We start from the raw sequence: 27,542 nt of genomic DNA on the forward strand, positions 1-27,542 counted from the left end.
AAAGTGGCTTCCCAATTTCTCTCACAGGCCCATATAAGTTCGGCACAAACAGTTGGGCCTGATGACCATTTAAGGTCCCCAACCCTAATCTGCCATCTGATTGGATTTTATTCTGATCCTGATCTGATTTTAGGATGTATTTTAACTGATTGTCTGATTTTATGTTAATGTGTCATACATTTGATGTTAGCCGGTTTTGGCTGGGGAGGGCGGGGTATAAATAAAAATTATTATTATTATTAATGTGCTTCTACCCACTAATGTGGGGGAGAGTGTGTGCTTATTAGCAGCCTTTCTCAACCTTGAGTTCCCAGATGTTGTTGGGACTGCAACTCCCACCATCCGCAGCCAGCAGAGGTAGCAGTCAGGGATGATGGGAGTGGTGATCCAACCAACAACTGGGAATCCAAGCCTTGAACTTGAGGAGCAACCAGAATTAGGCTATAAGCTGCTATGCTTCAGACAGCGGTGCTGATGAAACCCTGGTGCCAGGCACAGCTTAGCCCTTTCCAGGCAATTGTATTCCTCTTGATCCAGCATCTGGCAACTCCAAAGTCACTACTTGTGGGCAAGAAGCTTCTCGTTTAAACTCTGAGCTGACTATAACAGAACTTAAAATTATAAACTTACTATAGGAGTGGTGAAATGCGGAAGCGCAGCTTTCCTCTGTTGTGGAATTCTGTAGTTCTGGTACAGCAACATCCCATACTGCAGATTGTAGTGCGGGGGGAGAATAGACAGGTATTTATTTTCTTTATGTATGTTTGTTTATTCAATTTTTTAATTAACCACCCTTCACCAATAGGTCCCAGGGCAGGTGGCATAATAATAAAACCATAAAGCACAATGGGAAACAATCAAACCACTAAAACACACAGAACATGACCAAAAAAATCACTTACAAGTAAGGTTAAAGGTAAAGGTAAAGGGACCCCTGACTATTAGGTCCAGTCGTGGACGACTCTGGGGTTGCGGCGCTCATCTCGCTTTACTGGCCGAGGGAGCTTCCGAGTCATGTGGCCAGCATAACTAAGCTGCTTCTGGTGAACCAGAGCAGCACACGGAAACGCCGTTTACCTTCCTGCCGGAGCGGTACCTATTTATCTACTTGTACTTTGACATGCTTTCAAACTGCTAGGTTGGCAGGAGCAGGGACCAAGCAACGGGAGCTCACCCCATCGTGGGGATTCAAACCGCTGACCTTCTGATCGGCAAGTCCTAGGCTCTGTGGTTTAACCCACAGCGCCACCCTTGAACTTGATGAGCAACCTGAATTAGGCTATGAGCTGCTATGCTTCAGACAGCGGTGCTGACGAAACCATGGTGCCAGGCCCAACTTAGCCCTTTCCAGGCAACAGTCACCTATTTCTGAAAGCCGTGATTAAAAGGTGCAGTGTTTTATGTCTCCTGTACACAGTACACCCAGAGCTGGAGCCACCTCTAAAAGGCAGTGAGTTTCAAAGTTGGGAGGCGGCACCACAGAAAATGCCCTCTTGCCCCTCTTGTTGAAATAGCTCTGTAGTAATGATGATGGCAGAGTGATCAGTTCCAGGTTGTCAAAATGGGTCTGAGGGATAAGCGTTCCTATTGGAGTCTGTGCAGGGGCTCACCTAGGGGCTGGCCAGGTTGGCCCTTGCCAAGGTTGCAGGCCCGGGGTGGTGCAAAAAGCTAGCCTCTGCACTCTGGCTCAGAGCAGCTAAGATCCTGCCTAACTGTGTTCTTTCCCCCCAGGCCACTCCTCCAGGTGAGGCACACAGACTCCTCTGGGTGCCTCAGTGGAAGAATCTGGAAGGGTACAAGGGACTGCCCGGGGGGGGGGGGGCGGCAGGAATACATCTCCTTACGAAGGGTGCAAGGGAGTCTAGGTATGTCTCTGGGTCTGTGACTAGAGGTCAGTCACCGCAGAGAGCCAAGAACAGAAGGTCACCAATATTTATTTATTATGCCGTCAAAATGCAGATTGGAATCAACATAGCACCACAGGGTGTAGCTCGTTGGGCTGCCCCTTCAAGTGGTAAATTTACTTGTTAATTAATAATTTGGGAACCACCAAGTTCTTACTAGCAGCAGACAGATTCCCATTCAAGTCTGTTGGGGGGTCCACATGGGGCAGAGCTGAACTGGCCAATCTCCTTCAGGCTGAGGGCCACAGTGACCCAAGGCCAACTCTACAAGGTCCACATCTCAAATCGGGCATGTCCAAACGTTAAAAGTGGGCATGATGAACCACAGTTATCTTTCAAAAGACTTTCCCATCAGCTATTCTGCACTATTTTACAATGTTTTCTTTTCATTCCTTATTAAATTGTGTGTGTATATATATATATAATATGAACAAATATTGTGGAGTTGGGGCTCCACAAAAAACAGTGTGGCATCATAATATCACAGCAGGGACCCTGCTACAAAAGTAATAGTTTTGTTTAACTATTTTTTTAAAAATTAAAGAATGAAACATTTTGGAGAGTCTTGGGAGTGACAAAATCCTATTCCTGGCTATAGCCTGCGGGTTATCGACCCCTGGGGTGGAAGGAAGAGCAAGACTCATCATACCCATCTGAATGATTCCACGTTCATGCTTTTATAATAGTTGTTGATTTGAGAGAAAAGGGACTTCCAGGCAGGGGCCACATACACGATTTGCAGACCATTTGGGGGCCACTGTGATTGCATCAGCCACCTGTTTAGAACTCGTATGGCAGCATTAGTTCTCTCAAACACCCACCTCCGTGGGTGTGGGGTCTGGGGTCCCAACCACAAGTCTTGCGATGGCCTTCACCTGAAGGCCACCATAAATGTAAACTGGCCCCAAAACTAAGGTACCTTGAGGAGCCTAAAGGCGGTCATCCAGCACGTCCTGCTCTGCTCGTCATCCGCACACAGAAACCTCAATTCTTTTGTTTCACTTCTCATTCGGTTGGGCTACAAAACAAAGACAAAACAGAACTTATTCTCACAGCAAAGGCAACCAACCATGATCCATCCTACAAGGCAAGTAAGGGCTATTATCCCCTTTTCACAGATGTAGGAGCAGTGGCCAAGAGTGCTGGCTTGCTGACATCACTTAATAGGTTTAGGGTTCAGGTGTGAATTGAGATTTGCTTGTGGTTAAGCTCTTTCCTCACTAACATGTCCTGTATCCATGGAACTACCTTTTTCTGAGTCATTCCTGTGATGCCATCGTAAGTCAATCCTTGGCTTAGCTCAGCATGGCATGGGAGCAAGAAGGGCAGGGGGAACACTGAGCAGCTCCCAGCTCCTGCACCTTTGTGTGGTCCCAGTAAGCCATTGTTTAGCTTACTGTGTCATGACAACCAGGGCAATATAAGAGACAGCGCTGGGAAGCTAAGCCTGGGGAGCTCGTTCCTCTGATGTATCTCAGTCTATTTTAAGAGCAGCAGCTGTCACGGCACAAACATATAGCAAGTGGGGCTGACACAAACCACGCAGATCAAAAAAGGGATCTGGGCTTAAACCCGATAAACCTGATCTTGGATCATCTTTCCTAGTAGGTCCTGACGAAGAGAAAATCCGCAAGATAACTGAAACTGTAATGTTATTTTTAAAACTACGTGATATGGAATAATAGAATTGTAGAGTTCAAAGGGACTCTGTGGTCCAGTCCTTTGCAATGCAGGAATCTCAGCTAAAGCATCCATGGCAGAGGGCCACCCAACCTTTGCTGAAAAGCCTCCAAGGAAGGAGAGTCCACAGCCACGTAGGAGTTTTAACATTTCTAATTACAAACAAAACTATCTACCATAACCGGAGGGATTAAAAAGGGAAAGGACCCCTGACAGTTAAGTCCAGTCATGAATGACTCTGGGGTTGCGGCACTCATCTCGCTTTACTGGCCGAGGGAGCCAACGTTTGTCCGCAGACAGTTTTTCCAGGTTATGTGGCCAGCATGACTAAGCCACTTCTGGCAAAACCAGAGCAGCGCACGGAAACGCTGTTTACCTTCCTGCCAGAGCAGTACCTATTTATCTACTTGCACTTTTTGGTGTGCTTTCGAACTGCTAGGTTGGCAGGAGCTGGGACCGAGCAACAGGAGCTCACCCCGTTGCAGGGATTCAAACCGCTGACTTTCCAATCGGCAAGCCCTAGGCTCAGTGGTTTAGACCACAGTGCCACCCGCGTCCCTCTAAAGTAGCGGTTCTCAACCTGAGGGTCCCCAGATGTTGTTGAACTACAACTCCCATCATCCCTGAGCTCTGGCCTTGCTAGCTAGGGATGATGGGAGTTGTAGTCCAACAACATCTGGGGACCCACAGGTTGAGAACCGCTGCTCTAAAGGTAAAGGACCCCTGACAGTCAAGTCCAGTAGGAGGGATTACCTTTATACAAAATCCATAATCTGTAGGAGCATTGTGGAGCTTCTTGCCTGCTACCAGTGAGAAAACGTTGCTATCTTCAAGGTCTGCTAACAACTGCAGGTGCCTTGGTTCCTATGGGAAGGGTTGCAAAGGTTAAAGATACAGCTTTAAGGCACTTCAACTGGCCCATTCCCTGAAAGTAAAAGTACAGCCATACAAGGGCAGTGAAGACACTCTAAAGGGTTATTGATACGAAAGTCAAAATGTAATTGTGCAAGACCACGAACCATTCCACATCCAACATGAGATACAATGATTTAAAAATCTGTTTCTTTGGCTGCAGTGAACTGGTCTAAATATCTGTGGCATTTCACTGACAATCAATATACCAAAGCACAGTATTGGGTGCTTCATAAACTGTAGTCAGTCCGCCTCTTTTTACGTTGCATTGCACACCCCCTCCCCCATATGAAGCACATACACCTTAGAATATCTGATGAAGACCAAAGACCTCAAAGTTCAGAGATTCAAGCCAGTTATACTGCAAAGAAGGACCCGCTCTGTCATGGAATGCACACCTCCGCTTTTAGGAAAAGCTCTGAAGACCCTTTTGCCTTGGAAGTTCTTCTCTAGCATTAGCTTTTTTGTTGTTATATTTTTAAACTGACAAATTGTATACCATGAGCAGCTGCAGTTTTGTTATTCTATTTGACAAGTATAACAATTCTGTCATTTTAAACAAACTGGTTTGCTTCTCAAACTACTGTATATTTTAAATTGTTGTCAGATGCCAGCAGTGGTGTCCAAACTTCTTTTTTCTTCTTTTTTTAAAAATGCTTTTTATTAATTTTTCATCAACAGAGGAAAAAAAAAGAGAACAAAAAACAAAATGTACAAAAATAAAACAGTCTTTTAAAATCATCATTTTGTGTCATCTTCTTTACACTGTGAGTTTGTGCAGTGTGTCCAAACTTTTTTCAAAGAGGGCCAGATTTAATGAAGTGAAGGGCTGTGAGGGCCGACCAAAGGACCAAGTTGTTGACCTTTTTTTAGGATTGAAGTTGTTGAGGTTTTTTTAGGATTTCCCCCCAGGAAACAAACTGCCACAGCACAGGGGCCAGATTAAACCAACCAGAGGACTGGATTAGGCCCCCAAAACAGACTTTGGACATGCCTGTGAGTCCAAAGGCAAATTGAAAATATTTTATAAACTCTTATCACTTTAAAATAACAGTTGTGAGCAATGAATAAAATATAGATTTTTAACTTAATACTTTGACTTTAACTCGAATTGAGATAATCAAGAAGTGTACCACTTAATGGGTTTGTTCTAATGGGGCTTGTGCAAAAGAGCTTTCCTGTGGATTGTGCTCAAATACCAATAATTTTTTTTCAGAAGAGGCACCCTCAAAGCATAAAGCCTACCTTTGTTAAACTAACCTAAGTGAAATTACCTTTGAAGTCCCTTTCGTAGAGCAGTAAAGTCCAGATCTCCTCAGGCAAGCGTACTGCTTTTTCCAAGACTTCCTCCCCTGTTCTTTCACATGCAAAAATCCTTGGATTTCAGGACAGCTATTTGAGTTTAAAAAATTCTGTTGGAGATTAAATGAAAATGCATGAGACACTAATTGGAAATTCAGGACTTGCTGGAAAAGGACCACCTTAAATTGATAGCCCAGTACTTCAATAGAAATATTTGGTATTTCAGTATAATTCATTGGCAGGGTAATTATGGACTGATATAGGAGATAATTAATATGATATATGGAAAAGCAGAATTTAATGAAAACAATTGGGGATTATGCAAAATAACTGAAAGATATAAGACATTAATTTAATGACTTGAGAGACCTCTGTGGGGGTAGGAGTTTGCAGTATATATCAACATGCCTAAATAGCAGAGGCTTATGCAGGTTAATAAGAGTGCTATTTAAATCATTTTAAATAAGCATAAAACATCAATAGATGTAGATATAGATGCTGTGGAGGCTATGAAAAATATGTTTAAAAATAAATGTAAAAATGTCAATGATAATACTTCTAAAAAAGAATGAATATATAAACTGAAATAACAAAAGCAGATAAAAATAAAGTGAATAGATTTTTTAAAATGAAAGCAAATCAAGGAAAAAAAACAAATAGGAATTTAAAATAAATAGTCTCTTTCTCTTATTATACTTCAGGAGAAATAGTAATGAACTTTGTGTGAGAAACTTCCAATAGAAAAATAAATGCGATTTTTTTAAAAAAGCAGAGAAGATACTCCTAAATTATTACTAAAACTTAATAAGAATTTAAATTGGACAGAGATTTGTAGCTGATCATGCCAAACCCAGCACAGTAAAATAGAAATGAGAATTGAAACTTTGGTTGCAATCCAACCCCTAGATACACCTGGCTGGAACGGGGACTGGATTCAGCAATACCCTCCTACTCCCGTGTAAGATTTGTCTGCCAGAGAGAGAGATGTCCGGCACAAGAAAGAGGTGCATGGCAGGAGCAGGTAACACCAGAACCAACTCCTGCTCATTTCACAGACAAACTGGACTAAGTTAAGCCACCTAAAGCATGGTGTAACTTACGCTTCTCCATAGACATCAGTAGAAAAGAGCCAGTCCTCAAAACCTGCCAGTCACACCCAGACTGCTGAGGATGCTCTCTGGATACAGTGCAACTCCCAACGAGCACAACTGCCACCAGGATATAGACCAGGCATGCTCCATCCTCAGTTCCCATCTTGCCTCTCATAGTGCACCATGTTGCCTGCATGGATGCCTTTGTGCAGGGACCTTTCTGTCTTTTGGTGACATCCATAATGTGATGCTTGAGAATCCCACTGCACTCTGCTTAAGGAGTGGGCTGACTCTGGCTCCCAGCCTGAGCCTCAAGAGATTTTGCAACCCTAGTTAAACAACCGGGTTCTGTGAGTTTGCCACCCTCCAAAAGAATCAACAGCTTTATCATATCCTGTTTCTGTTACCCTTTCACCCCCATAATGGAAGCAAAAACGGTAACCTCTGAATAGGCCTAGAATATTTTAAACATAAATTCTGGGATTTATTGAAACGACAATACAGTATCCATTCAACTAGCCTTGAAGTATGCATCTGCAGACCCAAACTCATCCATGATATATTCAGTTTCTTAACATGGAAAACTACTCCCAACTCTACTTCAGCCTACCTGTAAAAGTTGTGACTGTGGAATACAGCCGTTTGACTGCTGACACCAAGCAACCATTTGTTCCGGGAAAAAGTTCTGGGGAGTGTGAGGAAGAGAGAGAAAAAAGAGACAGGGTAACATTACGGCATCAGGATGCTTCAAACCTCTTTTGTACACAGAATGAACTTCCTCTGAAGCAGGGTAGAAACCTCCCATTGCCCCTGCCCACTGGAAAGGGGAGGGATAGGGACTGGAAAGGGCTGATAACAGAGTTCACCAAAATCTGGAGACCTAGCTGAATGAACTATGTCACTCACTGGTTAATATATTGATAGAAGTATGGAAAAATATAACAAGACAAAGATTAGTGTAAACCAAACTTCCCCAAGTGTTCAGCTCTGGAAGTCTTAATCTCTGGAAGCTACAATTAAAGACATCTTAAGAGAATGTGTAGAGTGCCTCCCTTGATCATAACTAGCTAGCCCTCACATATCTGGGATTAGGGCTTCCAGGTCAGAGAACACAACTTTTGCAAAGGTATAAATCCCTTTTAAGAGGGTAAGCATCAGTGCTCAATGCTTTCAAGTCCAATGCGCTGCATCTCCTTTTCTGGCACAGCAGCTCACAGGACTGCATCAAAGCTGGAGCATGTGCAGACGAGGATGATCAAGGATCTGGAAACCAAGCCTTATGAGGAATGGTCGAGGGAGCTGCGTATGTTTCACTTGGAGAAGAAAAGGCTGAGAGATGATATAACAGCCACCCTCAAATATCTGAAGGGCTGTCACATGAAAGATGGAGCAAGCTTGTTTTCTGCTGCTCCAGAGGACAGGACCCAAAGGAATGGATTCAAGTTACAAGGAAAGAGACTGTGACTAAACATTAGGAAGACCTTTCTGACAGTAAGAGCTGTTCAGCTGTGGAATGGACTACCTCAGAAGGTGGTGGGCTCTCCTTCAAGGCAGGTTTTCAACAGAGGCCAGGTGGCCTCCCTGTCAGAGGCCATCTCTAGTTGTAATTCCGGCACTGCAGAGGATTACACTGGAGGGCTTTTGGAGACCCTTCTAATTTGAGAAGTCTAAAAGTCCCAGAACCAGTATGCCAGGCTTCCTCAACCTCGATCCTTCAGACGTTTTTGGCCTACAGCTCCCATGATCCCTAGCTAGCAGGACCAGTGCCCAGGGATGATGGGAACTGTAATCTCAAAACATCTGGAGGGCCACGGTTGAGGAAGCCCGCAGTATGCAAACAATCTTTGACTCCTGTGCCTTTGCCATACAAGGGCTATTGTGCAAGGCTTGTAATGATCCCATAAATACTCAAAGGCACATCTTAAGCAATTCAAATGTTTAATTTAACTAGGCTTAACATTTGTGGAAGAATGGGCTGAGAAACAGATAGTTCATTTGCCTCAAATGATATTATTTGCTTCACAAATAATGAGGAACAAGCTTTATGATATTCAGAGCAACAAAATTTAAAATTCGGCTTTGTAATTCGGAATTTATGTGATGTGATTTAATTTGATGTGATTGGCTGGTTAATAAAAATTATTTTTTTAAAAAAAAAGATATTCAGAGCAATCATCATTTACATTCATTGTCAGTAAAACCATGCAGCTTGTTTTGAGGCATACAATGATGGATGATGACAAAGTGAATTTATGAAATTGCCTTATACAGGGTTAGAGCATGTAATTCCATATTCTCTGCTTTGACTGGCAGTAGCTCTCTAGGGTATTTCCCAACCCTCCTGAGATCCTGCTAAATGGAGAGGCCAAGGATCAAACTGAGAACCTCTTGCATTCAAAGAAGGTACTTAACAAATGAGCAATGCCGGAAGAGATGGATGGGTGCCTCTTCACAAGACTATCTTCTGCAGGTTTCTTCATGAAAAATAAGAAGCAGAGGGCATGGGAATCCACAGGGAGTTAGCATTCCTTATTACTACTAGTTATTCTGCTGGGAGTTATTCTACATATATGTTGTAAGAATCTTTCATATTATTGCTATGATACCATCTAGTGTTTTAAAACCCAATCCAAATTATACAGTGTAGAAGGCACATGGAGAAGACACCCCCCCACACTCAGACGTTATGAAAAAACAACAGGATACTCACCACAGGATTCTTAAAAAATTCATATTTTGCATAGTTCTTCCTGAACAAAAATTTACTTTCACTTCCCATTGTAGACTCAACTTGAACAACAAGCTCATGATCTTCTAAGCACCTCTCTAAGAACAGAAAATAAAATATAATATTTCGAATTAGTAAACAGTGGAAGCAAGTTTGTGCTCCTGTGTGTGCGCGCACACATGCAAACCCAGCACATATAAATAAAGGACATGGACTATGTGCCCAAGAATGCAGCAAACATTCCCTTCAGGCTGTAAACTAAAGAAGATTGGTATGTCCATTACTGATCTTCCCACTGAGTAGTTGCTGATAAATTTCTAAGAAGTGCCAAGGTTTCTCAGAATATACTGGGGAAACCACTGTTCTAAAACAGGCCACTAGCTCAGATGTTAGGAGCCATCCAATATCACACAAATGGTCCTCCCCGTCTCTCCTTCCAAGGAAAGTATTAATTCAGGAAGGCCCAAAAACTTCTGCCTAACAATATGGTTATATGAGTGCTGTTACCTATTATTTAATATTGCAGAAGAAATAGCCAAGTTTGGTAGTCAATGTGCGGGTGAAGCATAAATGGGGTTACTCTGTTAACCACAGTTAAGAGGCGTAAGTCATGTGTGGGCAAGGTGGGGCAGGATCTGGATCAGGCCAGGTCCAGGCATCACATCCAGCATTCTGTTTCCTACACTGGCCAGCCAGATGTCTCTGCAACCCCCATGAGCAGAGCAGCCCTCCATCGCAATGCTCCCTAGCTTCTGCTTCAGAACTCTGGGGATTTCTAATAGGAATCATGACTAGCAGCTGACAGATTTCCCTTACTTAAAGATGTCTATGGGACACGGGTGGCGCTGTGGGTTAAACCACAGAGCCTAGGGCTTGCCGATCAGAAGGTTAGCGGTTCGAATCCCCGCGACGGGGTGAGCTCCCGTTGCTCGGTCCCTGCTCCTGCCCACCTAGCAGTTCAAAAGCACATCAAAGTGCAAGTAGATAAATAGGTACCACTCCGGCGGGAAGGTAAACGGCGTTTCCGTGCACTGCTCTGGTTTGCCAGAAGCTGCTTAATCATGCTGGCCACATGACCCGGAAGCTGTACACCGGCTCCCTTGGCCAATAAAGCGAGATGAGCGCCGTAACCCCAGAGTCGGCCACGACTGGACCTAATGGTCAGGGGTCCCTTTACCTTTAGAGATGTCTAGTTCCCTTTATAAATGGCCATTGCCACATCTAGTAGAAGCAAACTTCATGAAATATATTAAGCATTGTGTGATGTATTTTTAACTGACTGGCTGTTAACCCAAGATCTAGCATGATAAGGGAGGGCAAAAAACGTCTATCAACTTTCTCGATATCGTGCATGAATCCATCATATCCTTTTAGCCCCACATTCTCTTCTCAAAGTAACAAAAAACCCTTCTGTAGTGAAGGACCTCCAGCTTCCTGATTGCCTTTTCTGCTTTATTCTGCATGTTCAGCAACAATACAATACAGTGGTACCTCGGTTTATGAACTTAATCCATTCCGAAAGTCCGTTCTTAAACCGAAACCATTCTTAAACTGAGATGTGCTTTCATAGAATCATAGAGTTGGAATAGACCACAAGGGCCATCGAGTCCAACCCCCTGCCAAGCAGGAAACACCATCAGAGCACTCCTGACATATGGTTGTCAAGCCTCTGCTTAAAGACCTCCAAAGAAGGAGACTCCACCACACTCCTTGGCAGCAAATTCCACTGTCGAACAGCTCTTACTGTCAGGAAGTTCTTCCTAATGTTTAGGTGGAATCTTCTTTCTTGTAGTTTGGATCCATTGCTCCGTGTCCGCTTCTCTGGAGCAGCAGAAAACAACCTTTCTCCCTCCTCTATGTGGCATCCTTTTATATATTTGAACATGGGTATCATATCACCCCTTAACCTCCTCTTCTCCAGGCTAAACATGCCCAGCTCCCTTAGCCGTTCCTCATAAGGCATCGTTTCCAGGCCTTTGACCATTTTGGTTGCCCTCCTCTGGACACGTTCCAGTTTGTCAGTGTCCTTCTTGAACTGTGGTGGCCAGAACTGGACACAGTACTCCAGGTGAGGTCTGACCAGAGCAGAATACAGTGGCACTATTACTTCCCTTGATCTAGATGCTATACTCCTATTGATGCAGCCCAGAATTGCATTGGCTTTTTTAGCTGCCGCGTCACACTGTTGGCTCATGTCAAGTTTGTGGTCAACCAAGACTCCTAGATCCTTTTCACATGTAGTGCTCTCAAGCCAGGTGTCACCTAATGTTTCCAGGTGTTTCCCTAATGAGGCCTCCTGCCGCCGGTGCCCTTCCACAGTTCAGCTTCCATTCTTAGACCGAGGTAAAGTTTGCAAACTGGGACACTACTTCCGGTTTTGCGGAGTTTGTAAACCAAATCGTTCGTAAACAGGGCTGTTCTTAAACCGAGGTACTACTGTATACTTCTTGAAACAGCACAATATTCCAAGTGTGGCCACCCCAGCATTCCCTCCAACAGTCAACTTAAGTTGTAGAGATCTACCAATTTGAAAGGAAAATGGGGCCACATAAAATAAGGAAGTAGTTTTTACACATTCAGAGAACACCCTAGGTCTGCAGAAATATAAATTATATTAAAATTATAAATAAAAATAAAAATTCATTAAAAAAACAATGAAAAGAAAACAGAACTGGAACATAAACATAGATGGACTTATTTCCCACTCATATAAAAGGAAACCCTAGAAGCCAAAAGTAAAGAAATAAAAGAGACTAGAGCTAGAAAACACATTAAAATCCCAGTCTATCAAATACAATGAATGAATGAATGAATGAATGAATGATATGGAGTGTGCCAGCTCTGCTGGTGTCCAGTGCCTCTGTACGAAGTACCCTTGGCAATGTGCATCCCCAACCCTACAAAATGGCATCTGTTGTGATCAAAGTTCATTGAGGATCATGAAAAGGAGTTCCCTTCTGAAGACTGAATTCCACCGTCCACCATCTCATAGACAACTTGAGCAGAGGAGATAACCTGAGCACCTTGCGATGGTGTTGCGTTGCAAACAGGGTATGGGAATGAAGTTTCAAAATTGTTGGTGGGGGCGCTACTAAAAAATACAGCTAAATAATTGCCATTAGAACTTCCCAGGCCCCTAGTACTTCGATTCTAAAAGAATCGATGTCCCAGTTTAAATGCAATGCTAAGATAAAGCAAGGCTTAGTGTGAACGAACAAATGTGCAGGTTCCCAGAGGGGGGATCGTAACAGCTGCACCTTGTTCAATAAAATTCAGAAAGTATTCCCATTTGGAATACTCCATACTTTTCTGCTTGCCTCATATAAAAAACGATGTTGTGGAGCTGGAAAAGATTCAGAAAGGGGAAACCAAAACCATCAAGGGCTCAGCGCAATACCCCATGAGGAATGGTTACAGCATTTTGGGCTCTTTGATTTAGAAAAAAGGCAAGTAAGGAGGGACATGATCAGAAGTGTATAAAATTGCACATGTTGTGGGAAAAGTGGAGAGAGAGAGCGCTCTCATTTACATGTTGTGCAAATCCTGGATCTGCAACAAAATGGATTTCAACTAAATTCAGAATGCAGCTGAAGCAAAATACTGACTGATAAGCATAATGTTCCTTTCCCATCATTGTGAATTACCAAGTTATTTGTGTATGTAAACAGAAGCTTTTGATTTCCTCATCAGCCTGCTGCCTAATTCATTCAGCGATGTCACACAGCAGAGTTTGACAGCACAATTAGTCACCATGGAAGCTATTGTGATGTCACAGACACTGAATTGTGGCATCATTGAAAGAATCTGGCAGAAGGAGGATATTGGACACAAAGGACAAAAGCCTCTGTTTACACAGCACCTTGGTAATCTTGAATGGGAAAGGTCCTATAAAATGAGGACCTAGAATTTTAAAGTGAGAATCGGTTAAAAGAAGAACATCGTTCAAAAAGTTTTTTTCTTCCATATGTCTTTGGCAAGTGTACAAGTCTCTTTCAAAAAGTACTACTTTCCAAGAATCATACAGTTAACTTTTTAAAGTCAAATCACACTGACATCTAAGACTTCACAAATATGATAAATGGCCCCCATAAAATATCTCTAATCAAAGGGACTCTTGTGATTTAAAAATATGTTTTTAGATTGCTGACACTCATAACTCCCACCAACACCATGCCTTCTTTTACTGCCTCAGAACAACATCCATCAAAATGAAATTCACTGTTAATGCCTTACTACATGGGCACATTACTCAGGAACCTTTTGAGTGAAGAGGATTATACAGCGCAACACACCACTAACAAATCTGAAAGAAAGGATACAGGAAGAGAGAGACAGAGAGGCAGCATCCAGTTTCCAGGTATATACCATTAAACCAGTTCCACAAAGTTCTCCCGCACCAACAGTAACCATGGCTTCTTAATTCCAGCAAGAGTTGCTGCCTGGAAGGGAGAGTGTCAAGGCTTATGCAAGAACTTCCAATCTGCAGCATGATGTGCTGCTGCCATTTCCACCTTCCTGAAACGAAGTCCAAGGAAGCATCTCTCCCTGCGTGGGGCTTTCTTGAAGTAGACAGCCATGGCAGTGTGCTCGAGACCCAAGCCTGGTGATCGGCTGAGCTGTCTAGGACAGGGGTAAGCAAACTTTTTCAGCAGGAGGCCAGTCCACTGTCCCTCAGTGGGGGGCCAGACTATATTTTGGGGAGGGAATGATGCAAGAGCACCACAAGCCCCAGTGGCTGCGGGACGATGAACGGCGAGCGAAAGGGCTCCGGAGAGGGACTGCTTAAAATGGTGGCTGCTCAAGCGCTGCTGCTGGCACCGACAAAGCCCAGCCCCCTTCCTCCTCTAGGCAGGGCGGAGAGAAGGCGGGAGGAGGGAGGGAGGAGGCGCCGCCGCCACCGTGTGAGGGAGAGGGAAAGAATGTGTGCACTGGCAATCCACACAGCGATTCCCGGACTGTCCATGGGCCGGATCCAGAAGGCAACTGGGCCTGATCCGGCCCGTGGGCCTTAGTTTGCCTACCTATGGTCTAGGACATCAAATTCTCTTCTGGGAGTCCAGCTATATTTGCATAAACTGTTCATTTGCCAAAGTCCATCAGTGTACAGTATTACAAAGAATGCCCAGATACATTTTGTGCATGTCTCCCTCCACAAGAGTTACCGTACATACACAATCAGTGAATATTGTCACCTAATGTCACTCAGTTCACGCTCTATATTTAGGGGCATTCATAACAATTATCTGGGATCCTCAAAATTTACACGTGAATGTCAGTATCTGCCATGTATTTGTTACCCTCTATTACAGATAAATTAAAATCAACATCAAGGTCAAATATATTGCATCTTAATTGTTGCACCAAGTGTTCACCTATAACAGACAGAAATCCATTCGTAATATTTAAAGCAGATCACCTGGAAAAAGTGGACCGATTTATTGCTATGTGCTGGATATAAGATAACTTCCTTCCCTACCTAATCCTAGGAGAGGGTGATGTTCCACTAGGGTCCAGCTGTTATCATCCACACAATGACTTTTGTAAACGAGCAACTGGCAGAGGTCCCGGGCTGTCATATCTGCTAGGATCTCGACCACTTTGCATGTTCCGTCTTCTGTAAAGACTTTTATATCCTGCAATACAAAAAACATATATGCCTTTAAAATAGCAATCAAAACATTTTTAAAAAGAAACTGATCACTTCTACGTGATCAGTACTGTTTATATTCTGCACTACAGTAGTAAAGTTCTGTACCAAGGTGCAACCCAAATTCTGCCAATTAAGCATAATCTGCAAGACCTGGGAAGAGGCAAGGAGTTTTGAAGGACACTGGAACCTTATTCGTGTGCACATGCAGACACTCAGACAAACAGTGTGTTCGTTTAAGTGCATCTCTACCTATATTGACTAGATAGAGAATAAATAAAAATACATATTCTGCGCTTCTGTGCTCCCACAAAATCACAATCTGTACTTGATGCTTCTTGAATTCCCAGGCTCCGGAAACATAATTTATTTTGCAATATTGTTGGTCTTCTCCAGGAAGGTTGGACAGAGTAGACACAGTCAGATAATGCACTATGCCAGCAAAAATACATCACAGTAGTACTAATTAAAAAATTAATACTATATCCTACACCAGGGCTTCAGAAACAATTTTGTTTCGTTTTGGTTTTTCGGAGGGGTGAGAGGTGCTAATCTCACAGCGTCCAGGATTGGTCCTTCTATTAGTGTGCAGTAAAACTCAGCGGAAAATCTGTCCTTTGAAAATATGGTTATCTCATGGGCATTTAAAATCAAAAGATTCATTATGAGCATTATTCACACACACTTCCCTCAACCCCCTTCCCCAGATTCCAATATTCTTTTGCAACTAAATATACACTGTATATGCTCTAAGTATTAATAAGGAAATATTATAGTTAGCAAGCTCTCTATGACCCTCACAGTTAGACGGACGATTCCTTACAGCCCTATGTTACTTCAATAGCATTAACTCTGCAAAAAAATGTTTCCCAAACGCAGAACATCAAGATTTAACCCTGTGTTAACCTAACATTTAAGAGGCACTTTCTAGTTCCCAGGAAAACAAAGCAATTTCTTTTTGGGGACGGGGTGGTGGAATGAGGTAATGAGATGGTGGGAGAGAGAAATAATCTTACCTCAACAGCATGAAAAAGGCAGTAGTCAGAAGAACAGGATGGCATGTTTAAAATATAGGTAATCTCTTTCGGAAAGAGTTTGCTGTTTACCTCTCCTGCAACCTCTTGGCACTGCAACAGGCTGCTCTGCAATTTCAGCAGATCACTGTACCCGAGTCGGTCACAGAGTTCCTCTGTCAAAATGTGCACCCTTTCCCGGAGGAAGGCAGGCAACTCTCCCAGAGCGTCATTCAAAGGGTGACGCACCATCTTTTAAGGTACGGAATCAAAGCACCCTGGAGAGACCAACCCCAGCCCTTCCTGTGACTGATGTGATCCTGGCCATCGCAACCCATAGACTTCCAAATTATGCTCCTCAGAAAAATTTTAGAAAGAAAAAGATATTGCCTTTATGCCCACCCACATGCATTGAAAAAAGAGAAAAGAAACAGGTGCCAGCACATCACGCAGCAACCCAGAAGCCACTTTCCGTTACTACAAAAGTTCACGAGGAGAAAAGAGCCATTCTAAAGCCCAAACCAAGCCTGCTGCGTGGACTGGCAGCTCCTTTGCCGAATCATTTGCAACAGCTCAGCTAGCAGGAAGAAAGCACTTGAACTTCCCCAAAGCCGGCTGCTGCAGCAGCGACCCCTTCTCTCCCGCTTGCAGTCTCCCCCCCACTTCCCCCCATTGCACCCTTTAAGCTCGAGGAGCTTTTGCTATTATTATTTTTACTGAAAGATTTTCATGGATAACGAAGGTACATGTAAAGTCTCTCGCAAGGAGCTTTTGTAAAACAGGCAGCAAATAAAGCAAGTGGGAACGTCACCGGAACAGGGCCAGGTCTGTGCTACGGTTGAGCCGGCCGGCCCCTCTGTTTAATGGAGGGGAGGTTGTAGCCTCCGCTGCCCCTCCTCGATAAGGGTATCCTGTTAAAGGGATCTGGGGGTGTGGATCCTGTCCAAAGCCTGGGCATGGGCTAGGGCCACGCCACAACCCCAACGGGGACCCCTCGGGTTGCCTCTATTTGATGTAAGTCATAGGGCTCCCCCTTCTGGCAGCTTACCCTCAGCTTGACTCCCTGCAGCTGGACAGGAGTCAAGATATAGCCTGGTTTCACCCAGTGCCTAAGCCAAACCGCTCACATCTGTAACCAATAAAGTTGTGGCCTGTTTTAGCCCATAATCCAAAATACAGTCATACTTCTTGTTACGTTTGCTTCATGTTAAATCTTTTCAGGTTGCATCCCGCGGCGACCCGGAAGTACCGGAAAGGGTTACTTCTGGGTTTCACTGCTCGCGCATGCACAGACGCTCAAAATGACGTCACGTGCATGCACAGAAGCGGCAAATCGCGACTCGTGCACAGACACAGGTTCCATTCTGCTCGTGTTGTGAACGGGGCTCCGGAATGGATCCCGTTCGCAACCAGAGGTACCACTGTACTCAGTACAGTGGTGTGTTTATTAATCAATTAATTTATTAATCAATTATCATGGTGTGTTTATTAATCAGTGAGGAACTACAGGGCACGGGGCCTTGGCATACAAGTCCGCTCACCTTTCAGGGCATCTGGGCTCTCTTGCTGACCTGGCTCAGGGGCGGCAGATTGAATCCCAGCCACGTCACCCCCGCCGGGCCAATTTTTGCAGGAGTTCCCGCCGCGCTCTGAGGCTTGCGAATAGCGGCCTGAAGCCTGGAGAGCGCAAGGGGTCGGTGCACACCCTCTTGCTCTCCAGGCTCCTGCCACTTTGCTGAAGGGGTGCTGAGCAGAGAGGGGGAGAATTTTTTTTCCCCGTTCTCCCCCTCCTATGGTCCGGTGCGTCCCACAGAGCAAAAAATACGGTACCTGTGAGAAGCTCCAAGGCAACTTAAGCCTTTTTTCTCAATTTGACTTGTTTCTAAACAACAGATTTTTTCAACACAAAAGCACTGCCTGCAACTGCATTGGCAATGTGCAATACCTAACTTTAAAAAACAGGGTTGTCAACTTTTCAACCAACTTCTGTAGCTGTTTGAGTGTGCAGTTGTAGCTGTTATAGGTCAAGTCTAAGTGCGGCTACATCTGAAGGTATCAGCAAGGGATACTCTTATTTTGTTGTGTTGCAGCAAAGCTTCACCTGCCATTTCCTGCAGAACAAACTGCTGTTAACAGCAGAATAACAAGACAGAAGTTTTTCCAGGCTAGTAAGGAATCCTATAACAACAACAACAATTTCAGTTTAGTTCTGCTAGAGGCTACAGCAGCAGCAACAGCCACAACAACATATATTTCAGTTTAATTCTGCTAGAGGCTAGAGTTAAAACTGTGACTTAACGGAGCCAAAAGCCTCTGCTAAGAAAACCTCAGGAAAAAAAATTATCTTGAATAAACATTGATTGCAGGAAGTTTTCTCAAGAACACGCTTCAAGTGGAAGGGAAGGGGGAGTGAGTTTAAGAATTAATCACAAATTTATTCCAGAAATCATATTTAAAGGACCTCTTGATACACGAGACACAGATGCAGGAGCCAATTGCTTTTAACAATGACTCAAAAAGTTTTCCAAGTTACATCAGCTGCACGAGGCACCCTCTATTCAACATTAAGGGTGAGAATGTTCAGCCAATCAGAGCACCAGATTGGCTGAACATTCAGTGCTCCAGCACACAAAAAGGACCCGATAACACTCCTCCGTTGGCAGGGTAAGAATTTGCTTTTTTATTATTTTGAAGAGAGACTTAAAATGACATTTAGTACAATGGTTTCATGTCACCAGTTTTAATTTATAAAGTTGTGAATACTCACCTACTTAATAAATTCATCCATGCTTAGGTGCCCACCTTAACGGATTATTAAAAATGGCAAGCCCGACATCATGTCCAGGCTTGGTGCTGGAATCGCAAGGCCATTATGCAAATCTATGCCAAGACAGCACTTGCAGTACCGTTCTGGTCACCTCACCTCAAAAAGGACATTTGGGAGAAGGAAACCGTTCAGAAAAGGGCAACCAGGAGGATCAGAAAAAGCCACCCTGTACCCAGAAGGTTATGCCAACTGCTGCTCATAACCAAGACACCTTCTGGGGAGCAAGGTGATCAAGATGAGGGGCAGCGAAGTGCCAATACGCAACAGGTCCAGAAGAAGAGATCTCAGTAACAACTCACTTTTTAGGTGCCCAATTTCCAGTGGCTGCTTGTCCTTCAACTGCTGCAGTTAGCTCACAAGAACAGTAAAAGGTAAAGGGACCCCTGACCGTTAGGTCCAGTCACAGACGACTCTGGGGTTGTGCCGCTTATTTTGCTTTATTGGCCGAGGGAGCCGGAGTACAGCTTCCGGGTCATGTGGCCAGCATGACTAAGCCGCTTCTGGCGAACCAGAGCAGCACATGGAAATGCTGTTTACCTTCCCGCCGGAGCGGTACCTATTTATCTACTTGCACTTTGACGTGCTTTCAAACTGCTAGGTTGGCAGGAGCTGGGACATAAAAATGACAGTAACAGCCAATGGCAACCAATGAGTTTCATAGCCAAGTTGAACCCAGACCTCAACACTCTGCCCACTTCACCATACTGGCTCAACATGCAATTTGTGTTCACGTGAACATAATAGGCATGCAAACTTCATCTTCTACTTGAAGTACAGTGGAACCTCAGTTTTCGAACGTAATACGTTCCGGAAGTCCGTTTTGACTTCCAAAACGTTCGAAAACCAAGGATCAAAGGGCTGTCAGAAAGTTCCATTGAGAAAAATGGAGAAACGCGCCTCAGAAGCCATTCGACTTCCAAGGTGCGTTCAAAAAACAGAAGCATTCACTTCCGGGTTTTCTGTGTTCGGCTTCCGAGACGTTTGAAAACCAAGGTTTGACTGTATTTCAGAACTGTTACAGCTGCCAATAACACCACCGGCAGCAGGAGATGTACCGTAGCATGGTCAATGGCAAAGCAGGTAAAACGTTTGCTGCCATCTTTCTCCTTTCCTTGCTACTGCCCCCCTCCCCCCCAAAGGAGGAGGGAAACCAGACCATCCCTGGAGGAAGACATGGGATCCACCAGCCCTCTGCAGATTTGCAACAGCTGGCCTGATACCAGACTTTTGGGTGGGCTGGGGAGGTTAAAGGGGGGTTATTTTTTTTGTTTGCTAATTGGTGGGTGGAAGTATTATTTATTATTTGAGTATAATATTATTTGTTGTTATTTATACAAAGGGTGTGTTGTGTTTGTTTCGCTCTCCCCTTTTTTCTTCACTTATGGTAGTGTGTGTACAGCTGCAAGTCACTTGGGTGACAAGCGACTAATAAGTCAAACAAACAAACAAACAAACATGAAACAAAAGAAGCCCTGATCTACTCTGTAATCAGCAGACTGGAACGGAGAATTGCTTTACAAGAGTTGGTCCAAGGAACAAGGGCACAAACATTAGCACAAACAGCTTTGCAGAGCGTTTGGTACGTGAAACAACTATCTGCACATTTTCCAGAGGTGTATAAAGAGCAATTGCAAGACCTTTTCTATTTTTACAGCTTTGTTGACTCACACAAGATGCTTTCAACTAATATCCTTTGGCACAGCAGGCACCTACATGTAACTGTTGCAAATTTTGCATTCAAAGTATTTGTACACAGCTAGAAATTACAGCTTACATTACGGGTTAGATTTTAGTTTATACCCATAAGAGACAAGCGCAAATGTATCCCTATCGTGATTTATGACTTCCTTGATATTATATGTGAGCTGGAACTGGTCTGTGACCGAAATAATAAATTCATTCATTCATTCATAAGAGAAAATCAAACTTAGGTTATGGTATCATAGCTGCCTACTGTGGAAACAAGATTTATCTTCGGCTTCCTGAAGGAGCGTCTCCACCCCCATCGTTCAGCCTGGACACTATGAGGTCCAGTGCCGAGGGCCTTCTAGCAGTTCCCTCCCTGCGAAAAGTGAAGTTACAGGAAACCAGGCAGAGGGCCTTCTCGGTAGTGGCGCCCGCCCTGTGGAACGCCCTCCCATCAGATGTCAAGGAAATAAACAACTATCTTAATTGTAGAAGACATCTGAAGGCAGCCCTGTATAGGGAAGTTTTTTATGTTTGGTGTTTTACCATGTTTTTAATATTATGCTGGGAGCCACCCAAGTGTGGCTGGGGAAACCCAGCCAGATGGGCAGGGTATAAATAAATTATTATTATTATTATTATTATTATTATTATTATTATTATTTGCAGTTGTTATTGACACACTTTGTGGACAAATTGTGTAGCTGTCTGTCCCATTTTACCATTCATCGCCCCCACCCCCCTCAAATTTTGAGGGCAGGAGTAAAGGCCCTGAGCTCAGAAAGCAGCAATCTCAAATATAGGCTATGTGTTTCTGTATGTCGGATGGGTAATCCCCGGCCCTGCCGATGTTATGGGGTTCCTAAGTTCCACCAGCCAAGGCAATGGCAGTGGAAACCCAACACCACTTGGAAGGGCATGGATTAGCCATCCCTGCTTGGAAGGTACAGGAAGCAGCTTTTCAACTCCACCCAAGCTTCATGACAAGTTCTTCACCAAACTCTTTGTTGTGCTAAACTGTTATATAAAAAAACCCCTCCATTTCATGAGGGACCTTTCTCCATTTCAGGCACCTCAGAGGAAGCTGCCTGCTGCCCCCCACCCAGCACAGAGAGCACCAACATTACATCACTACGAAAAACTCTCCATGGAGCCATGTCAGTCCAATTACCAGTGAGTTCTGCTCTTTCCCGACGCATCAAATATTTGACCACCCCAGTTGTTGTCCTGCCTGACCTTACTCGGGTCTCCTTCTACAATGTCTACCAGCTTTTCAGGCTGCCCTCAGCTGGCTTCCTTTCCAGCCCTGCAAATTCCAGGACAGAGAAGAGCTTTGTTTTAGGAGGTTCACATTCACAGCTTTGTCTGCTGCCACAAAACGATCCCTCAAGCTGCAGATCAAGCTTTCCAGCAGCTTACACATTCTTCAAGAGCTAGATTTCTTGTGCATACAGATCACTTTTTACAAGACCCACCCTAAAGAGCTGCTCTTATATACATATTGCACAGCTCTAACTCGCTCTGTTTTTATTTGGATAATTGAGTTTAAATAATTAAATGTTACTCTTGCAACTAAGGTGAAGTCCTATTTTAAGAAACATACTCTGTGAAGACAGAGCACCCAGACAGTTAATTATTTCACATTACTTTCATTAGCTGTCAATGCATAAAACAACGAGTTTTTCAGTTAACACAATGGTTTAGGAAAGACTTCCTTCCTTTAGTCAGACAATAGGTTTATAGCCAGTATTTTAAACACATTTTGATTGTGGGACCATCCTTTTAATCCAGAAAGAAAACTAAAAGGTACAAACGAGTAGATTACTAATGAGTTAATAACATCAATTAGAGCTCTAGAATGGAAAATAAAAAGTTATTATTTCCAAGTTATATTTTGCAAGTAGAATATCTGTGGTTAAAATGTGTATTCTTCTGAAAATAAACTTTACAGAGCCTAAGCTGGTGATTTGGCAGTGATTGATATATGGAATGATAAAAATCCAGTAATAAAAGCCAAAATAATTTAAACCAACTAAAATGAAGGAGGGTTGTCGTTTCCTGATTTGAGAGCTATTATCAGGCAAACAGTCTGGTTTGAATTGCTGAATGGTATTATCAACCAGGCAAGGGGGAAAAAGAACTAGAGAAATGCTCTGTGGAATTCCCCCCCAACACATTCTGTGGCAATGTCCACTCACCCCCTCCCTGGGCAGGGTTTGCGACACCGTGCGGGGTTACCTGGCCAGGTGCCACTCACCTGGCTACAGGGTGGCCATCACCCCAACCCCATCTCGGCAAGACAATGGGCTGCCAGCTGGGGGTGGGGTGAGGCCTCTTGCGGCTGGCGCCTCTTCCCCTGGCAGCGGGGGTTGTATTGGGGGCTGGGGGGTTGTTGTGGTTGTTGTCGTCATTGACACAAAGGTTAGAAAACTGGAGGAAGAGTCCCAACAGTGTTTTTCTAACTTTAGGAGGATATGGGAGAAACCAAACTGCGCCCATCAGTCCCATCTCCTGTACTATTTCATCCATTTTAACAAAAATGGGACTATATAGGGTGATTTGCTAACTGGGATGGAGGAGAGCTGGAAAAGCGGGTTGATTTGCTAACTGGATTGGAAACCAGAAGAAAAAAAAGTTCTATAAGCCAAATAAGGGAATGTTTGGGTGAAATCAAATTCATATTATATGGCTTTCAAATTGCAGATTTTTAAAATGGTTGTGAACTCGTAGAGAAGGACTAAGGCAGCTAAATAACTTTGTATAATGGTACCTCTGGTTGCAGACAGGATCCTTCCCGGAGCTCCGGTTGGATCCCGAGGCTTCCGCAACCGGAGGGACCACTTCTGCGCATGTGCACAGGGCGGTAGAGCGCTTCTACACATTCACACGGCATGGTAGAGCACTTCTGCGCGTGGGATGAAACCCAGAAAAATACTTCCATGTTTGCCGCGTTCGCATCCTGAAGGATACGCAACTGGAGGTGTGCGTTTCCAGAGGTACCACTGTACTCATATCTTCAATATTGTACCATTAGAAAAGATAAATTAGAGCTGCTTCCCGCCATTATTATTTTTCTCTCCAAGGAACAGTACATTTTCAATACATTCATCACAGGGCACAGTGACCCTACTCATATGCTGTGTGCATATTTGCTCGGAAGCCAGAGCCAACTGCAGGTTCCTGGGTATATATATTTACTCCCAGCTGCAAAGCACATTACCAACTTCATGTAAAAACCATGCTGTTTCCCACATGAAAGCGACTTCCCTGTAGGAAATCAGTAACAAGCAAAGGGGTCTTCAAAAAGCAATCTGATGGGATCACCAGAAATGGCCTTGGTAGTAAGAGTGGCATTTGGACACAAAACGAAGCCATGATTTCATGCTGCATGGACACAGGCCCAAATAAGCCTGAGGGAGGGGTCAGGGTCATGTGCTCCCACCCCCCTCTTCCTATTGTGTGGGTAGGAGAAGTTTGTAAGAATTTAGTTTCATTTTTAAAGAATCCCATCATAGGAAGATTCACATTCGAACAAGGGTTCTGGTTTAAAACAAACATGGGGTAGTTTTAAAAGTTAGCATCATAACCCATGAGGTGAGGCTGATTTGTTATGAAATTTACCAGTTCGTATGAAAAAAATGTGAAAGACGTTATTTATCCGACACTGTTCAATAAAAACCCAATTAGTTCACAATTATATTGGAGGTTTCTATGCTGAAGATATTTCTCACTGGCTAGAATGCCTCACAGCTCCCTTCCTCCTGGTGCTCCCCTTTTCTTCTTTAATTTCCATGACAAGGAAAGACCAAAAAACATCCCTTCTAATTTAATTGCATGGCTGTATTAAAAACTTTTTAAAAAGTAATGCAGCTACTGTAGAAACAACATTAAGTCAGCAAGATGGCAGGCAAGAGCTCTGGATATGCCATATAAATCCAGTCACTGATAACTCCAAGCAACTTTTTGGTATTCCAAAATAAATGAGTCGTTGCCTACAGTACTAAAAGTCAAAGAATATACCAAACTTGTATTTCTTCATTCACTAGAACAACCTTCCGTATGCAGAAGGAGGATTTTGATGTGTTTCGTACGGACAAGACTTTTTTTAAAAAAAGCTTTGAAGTCTGCAGACTGTGTTACTTACAAGTCTTTACACTACTCATGGGAAATAAGTTGTATTTTTAGTAAAACATTACATTTCTCCTCTTCTTCTTGTGATTAAGGTGCCAGTTCCAAAATCCCAAAATCAAGAACTCAGTATGATAAAAACAGTCAACCATTCTAAAAAATGCAACAGAAAAGACAAACCTCACCTGTTTATTTGCAGGCTGATTCTGAGGTAGAGATCCAGGGGCCAATACAGGTGAGCTTGTGGGGCTGCAAAGCTCAGGAAAAGGGTTCGGTATGGCAGGCAAAGAGGATGTTCTGAACTGTTCCTCCTCTTGAAGGCGTCTGCAGAACAAAAGAAGGCTTTCAGGCGGGTACCTGGTAGGTATTAGCCTCAATTAAAGTTGGTGCAGATGTAACCCTAAGTTTTGGTTAAAGATGCCATGGCAGGGGGTAGGGAGGGAAAATCATGCGCCAGATGGGAGGGCAGGGAAGCACATGGGCATCTATCTGAAACTCAGGAAATGTGCAAAATATTATTTAATTTATATACTACGGCTTCTAAAGCCAAGGACTGGTTTGATTACCATATTTTTTGCTCTATAAGACTCCCTTTTTCCCTCCTAAAAAGTAAGGGGAAATGTGTGTGCGTCTTATGGAGCGAATGCAGGCTGCGCAGCTATCCCAGAAGCCGGAACAGCAAGAGAGATTGCTGCTTTCACTGCGCAGCGATCCCTCTTGCTGTTCTGGCTTCTGAGATTCAGAATATTTTTTTTCTTGTTTTTCTCCTCCAAAAACTATGTGCATCTTATGGTCTGGTGCGTCTTATAGAGCGAAAAATACGGTATTCCTATACAAAACCACTAAAACCACTCATCCCATTGCACACAGATAGCAACTGAAGCAGAGGGGAAATGTAATTCACTTAGTTCTTGGCCATTATCAGAATCCAGGACTATGTATTTTTCTATTGGGCTACACTGGCTTGCCATGTTGGTGTGCTCCAGAACTCTTAAAAGGAAGGCATTGCTTTATCGCTTCCATACCTGACTGCCATGATGCGTACTGGCTGAGACCTCTGCACTTTCTGCTTTGGAGATACAGGCTGCAGTGAATTTGTTCCTGAGGCTGGCAGCTGGCCATTGTGAAGGAGTGGGGTGCTTTCTGAATGCACGTTGTAGGGGGTGTACAAACTTTCAAATGAGGAGTTCATATCATTAACTAACGCTTCCAAGTCCACATCATCATCTGAAAAGAAACAAGAAGACAGACACACTGACAGTCAGAAGCAACAAAACAGGGGCACAGCTGGCACAACTGGTGCATATTGGAGAAAGAATGTAAGGGACAGGTTTGCCCAGGTAGGTGGAACACATACTGGACTGATTCAGTTGCAATGCTAAACCAGGATTTAGCATTTTGAGAAAGCACTCCTCTTTCTACACACCCCACCCCTTCAACAGCACTCCTTTCGCTTCTGCTTTACGTTGACCACAGCTTGTGGCGTCATTGAACTTGGGTTAATTTTTAATATGGGTCGAAGCAATAAGCTGATTTCTAAGGTCAATAGACTGCAAGAGGGCTGGGGTGTAGCTTAGGAGCCTACCACATCACAGTGTAGAAAGCAAAGAGACATTCCACTGCAACCTTGGGGAGCCCCCTGGGAAAACTGTTCCGTGTGGTCTGAAGGTTGGTTACTCCTGACTCAAGAGGACGGACCTCTGGACCTTTTCTCCCATTTATTTACAAAGCCCTCAACAACTTGGGCCCAGGAAACCTCAGGGACCACATGAACCTTTATATTCCAGCTTGTTCACTGAGATCATCTGCAGGAGTGTCTCTGGTCATTCCCCAAGTTGGTGAGGATCGTTTGGCGACAACAAGAAATTTAGCCATTAGTCTAAAATAGTCATTGGCCCAGTCCTGTGGAACTCTCTCCCAATAGATTCAGGGGGCATCTTCTATGCCAACTTCTAAATACCTGCTGAAAGCTTTTATTCCGCTTAGTCTAGGCAGGCAATTAAGAGTAAACCTCCCACAATGGTTTACTGATGCTTGCTTTTAACATTTTTGCTTTTAATTTGTTTATAATGCTTTTAATTTGTTTTGGCTTTTTTCTTTCTACTGTTGTAAACTGCTTTGATATGTTTTGTGGTTTAGCGGTATATAAATACTTTTTAAAAATAAATATGGGGTCGTGTGTGTTTTTTGTAGCGCTCCGCTTAGAATCTTTACAACCAGGATTAAGCAGAGTTGTCAGAGATGGAGAGCAGCACAAAGTAAAAGGTAGCTGGTGGATTTGAAGCAGGTAACCAGCAGGTGGCAGTGCTTCCTTTGAAAAGTGCAGACACAATACTTAACACTTATTCTCAGGAACCAAGCATTTGCAATCCAGGACTTCATAAATAAATAAATAAGTGATTGTTTGCACATTTTAAGCCAAACTAGCGGATATGACTGAGGAAAATAAGAGCAACTAAATTAGAATGCCAGTAAAAATTACTGAAACATTTCATAATATGCTAGTACTTGAAACACACTTTCAAGTTTGTTCACCAAGCCTGTGTTTAGAACTGGAAATTGAGAAGGCATACAAAGGACTAAGGCTTCCCAGAGTTGGAAACCAGGCTTAAGCGAATCCGAGG

The 27,542-nt window shown here is 43.6% G+C and overlaps 2 protein-coding genes across 18 annotated transcripts in view; both read right to left on the reverse strand.

Annotated features, from left to right (window-relative positions):
- Positions 1–27,542, reverse strand: part of COBL (cordon-bleu WH2 repeat protein) — a 422,273-nt gene that overhangs the window by 224,958 nt on the left and 169,773 nt on the right. The gene's annotated exons all lie outside the window — the stretch shown is intronic.
- The window catches only part of GRB10 (growth factor receptor bound protein 10), an 87,168-nt gene that overhangs the window by 13,233 nt on the left and 46,393 nt on the right, over positions 1–27,542 (reverse strand). For all 16 annotated transcript variants that reach the window (XM_083583056.1, XM_083583054.1, XM_083583049.1 and 13 more), the window contains 9 exons: positions 25,944–26,145; positions 25,104–25,242; positions 15,094–15,250; positions 9,600–9,715; positions 7,500–7,574; positions 5,771–5,908; positions 4,338–4,448; positions 2,824–2,922; positions 631–708 (listed from right to left, as the gene is read on the reverse strand). In XM_083583056.1, coding sequence (XP_083439182.1) covers positions 631–708; positions 2,824–2,922; positions 4,338–4,448; positions 5,771–5,908; positions 7,500–7,574; positions 9,600–9,715; positions 15,094–15,250; positions 25,104–25,242; positions 25,944–26,145 — 1,115 coding nt within the window. The remainder of the gene's footprint in view (positions 1–630; positions 709–2,823; positions 2,923–4,337; positions 4,449–5,770; positions 5,909–7,499; positions 7,575–9,599; positions 9,716–15,093; positions 15,251–25,103; positions 25,243–25,943; positions 26,146–27,542) is intronic.

Source organism: Podarcis filfolensis (assembly GCF_964270895.1).
Source record: "Podarcis filfolensis genome assembly, chromosome: 13".
Taxonomy (NCBI): domain Eukaryota; kingdom Metazoa; phylum Chordata; class Lepidosauria; order Squamata; family Lacertidae; genus Podarcis; species Podarcis filfolensis.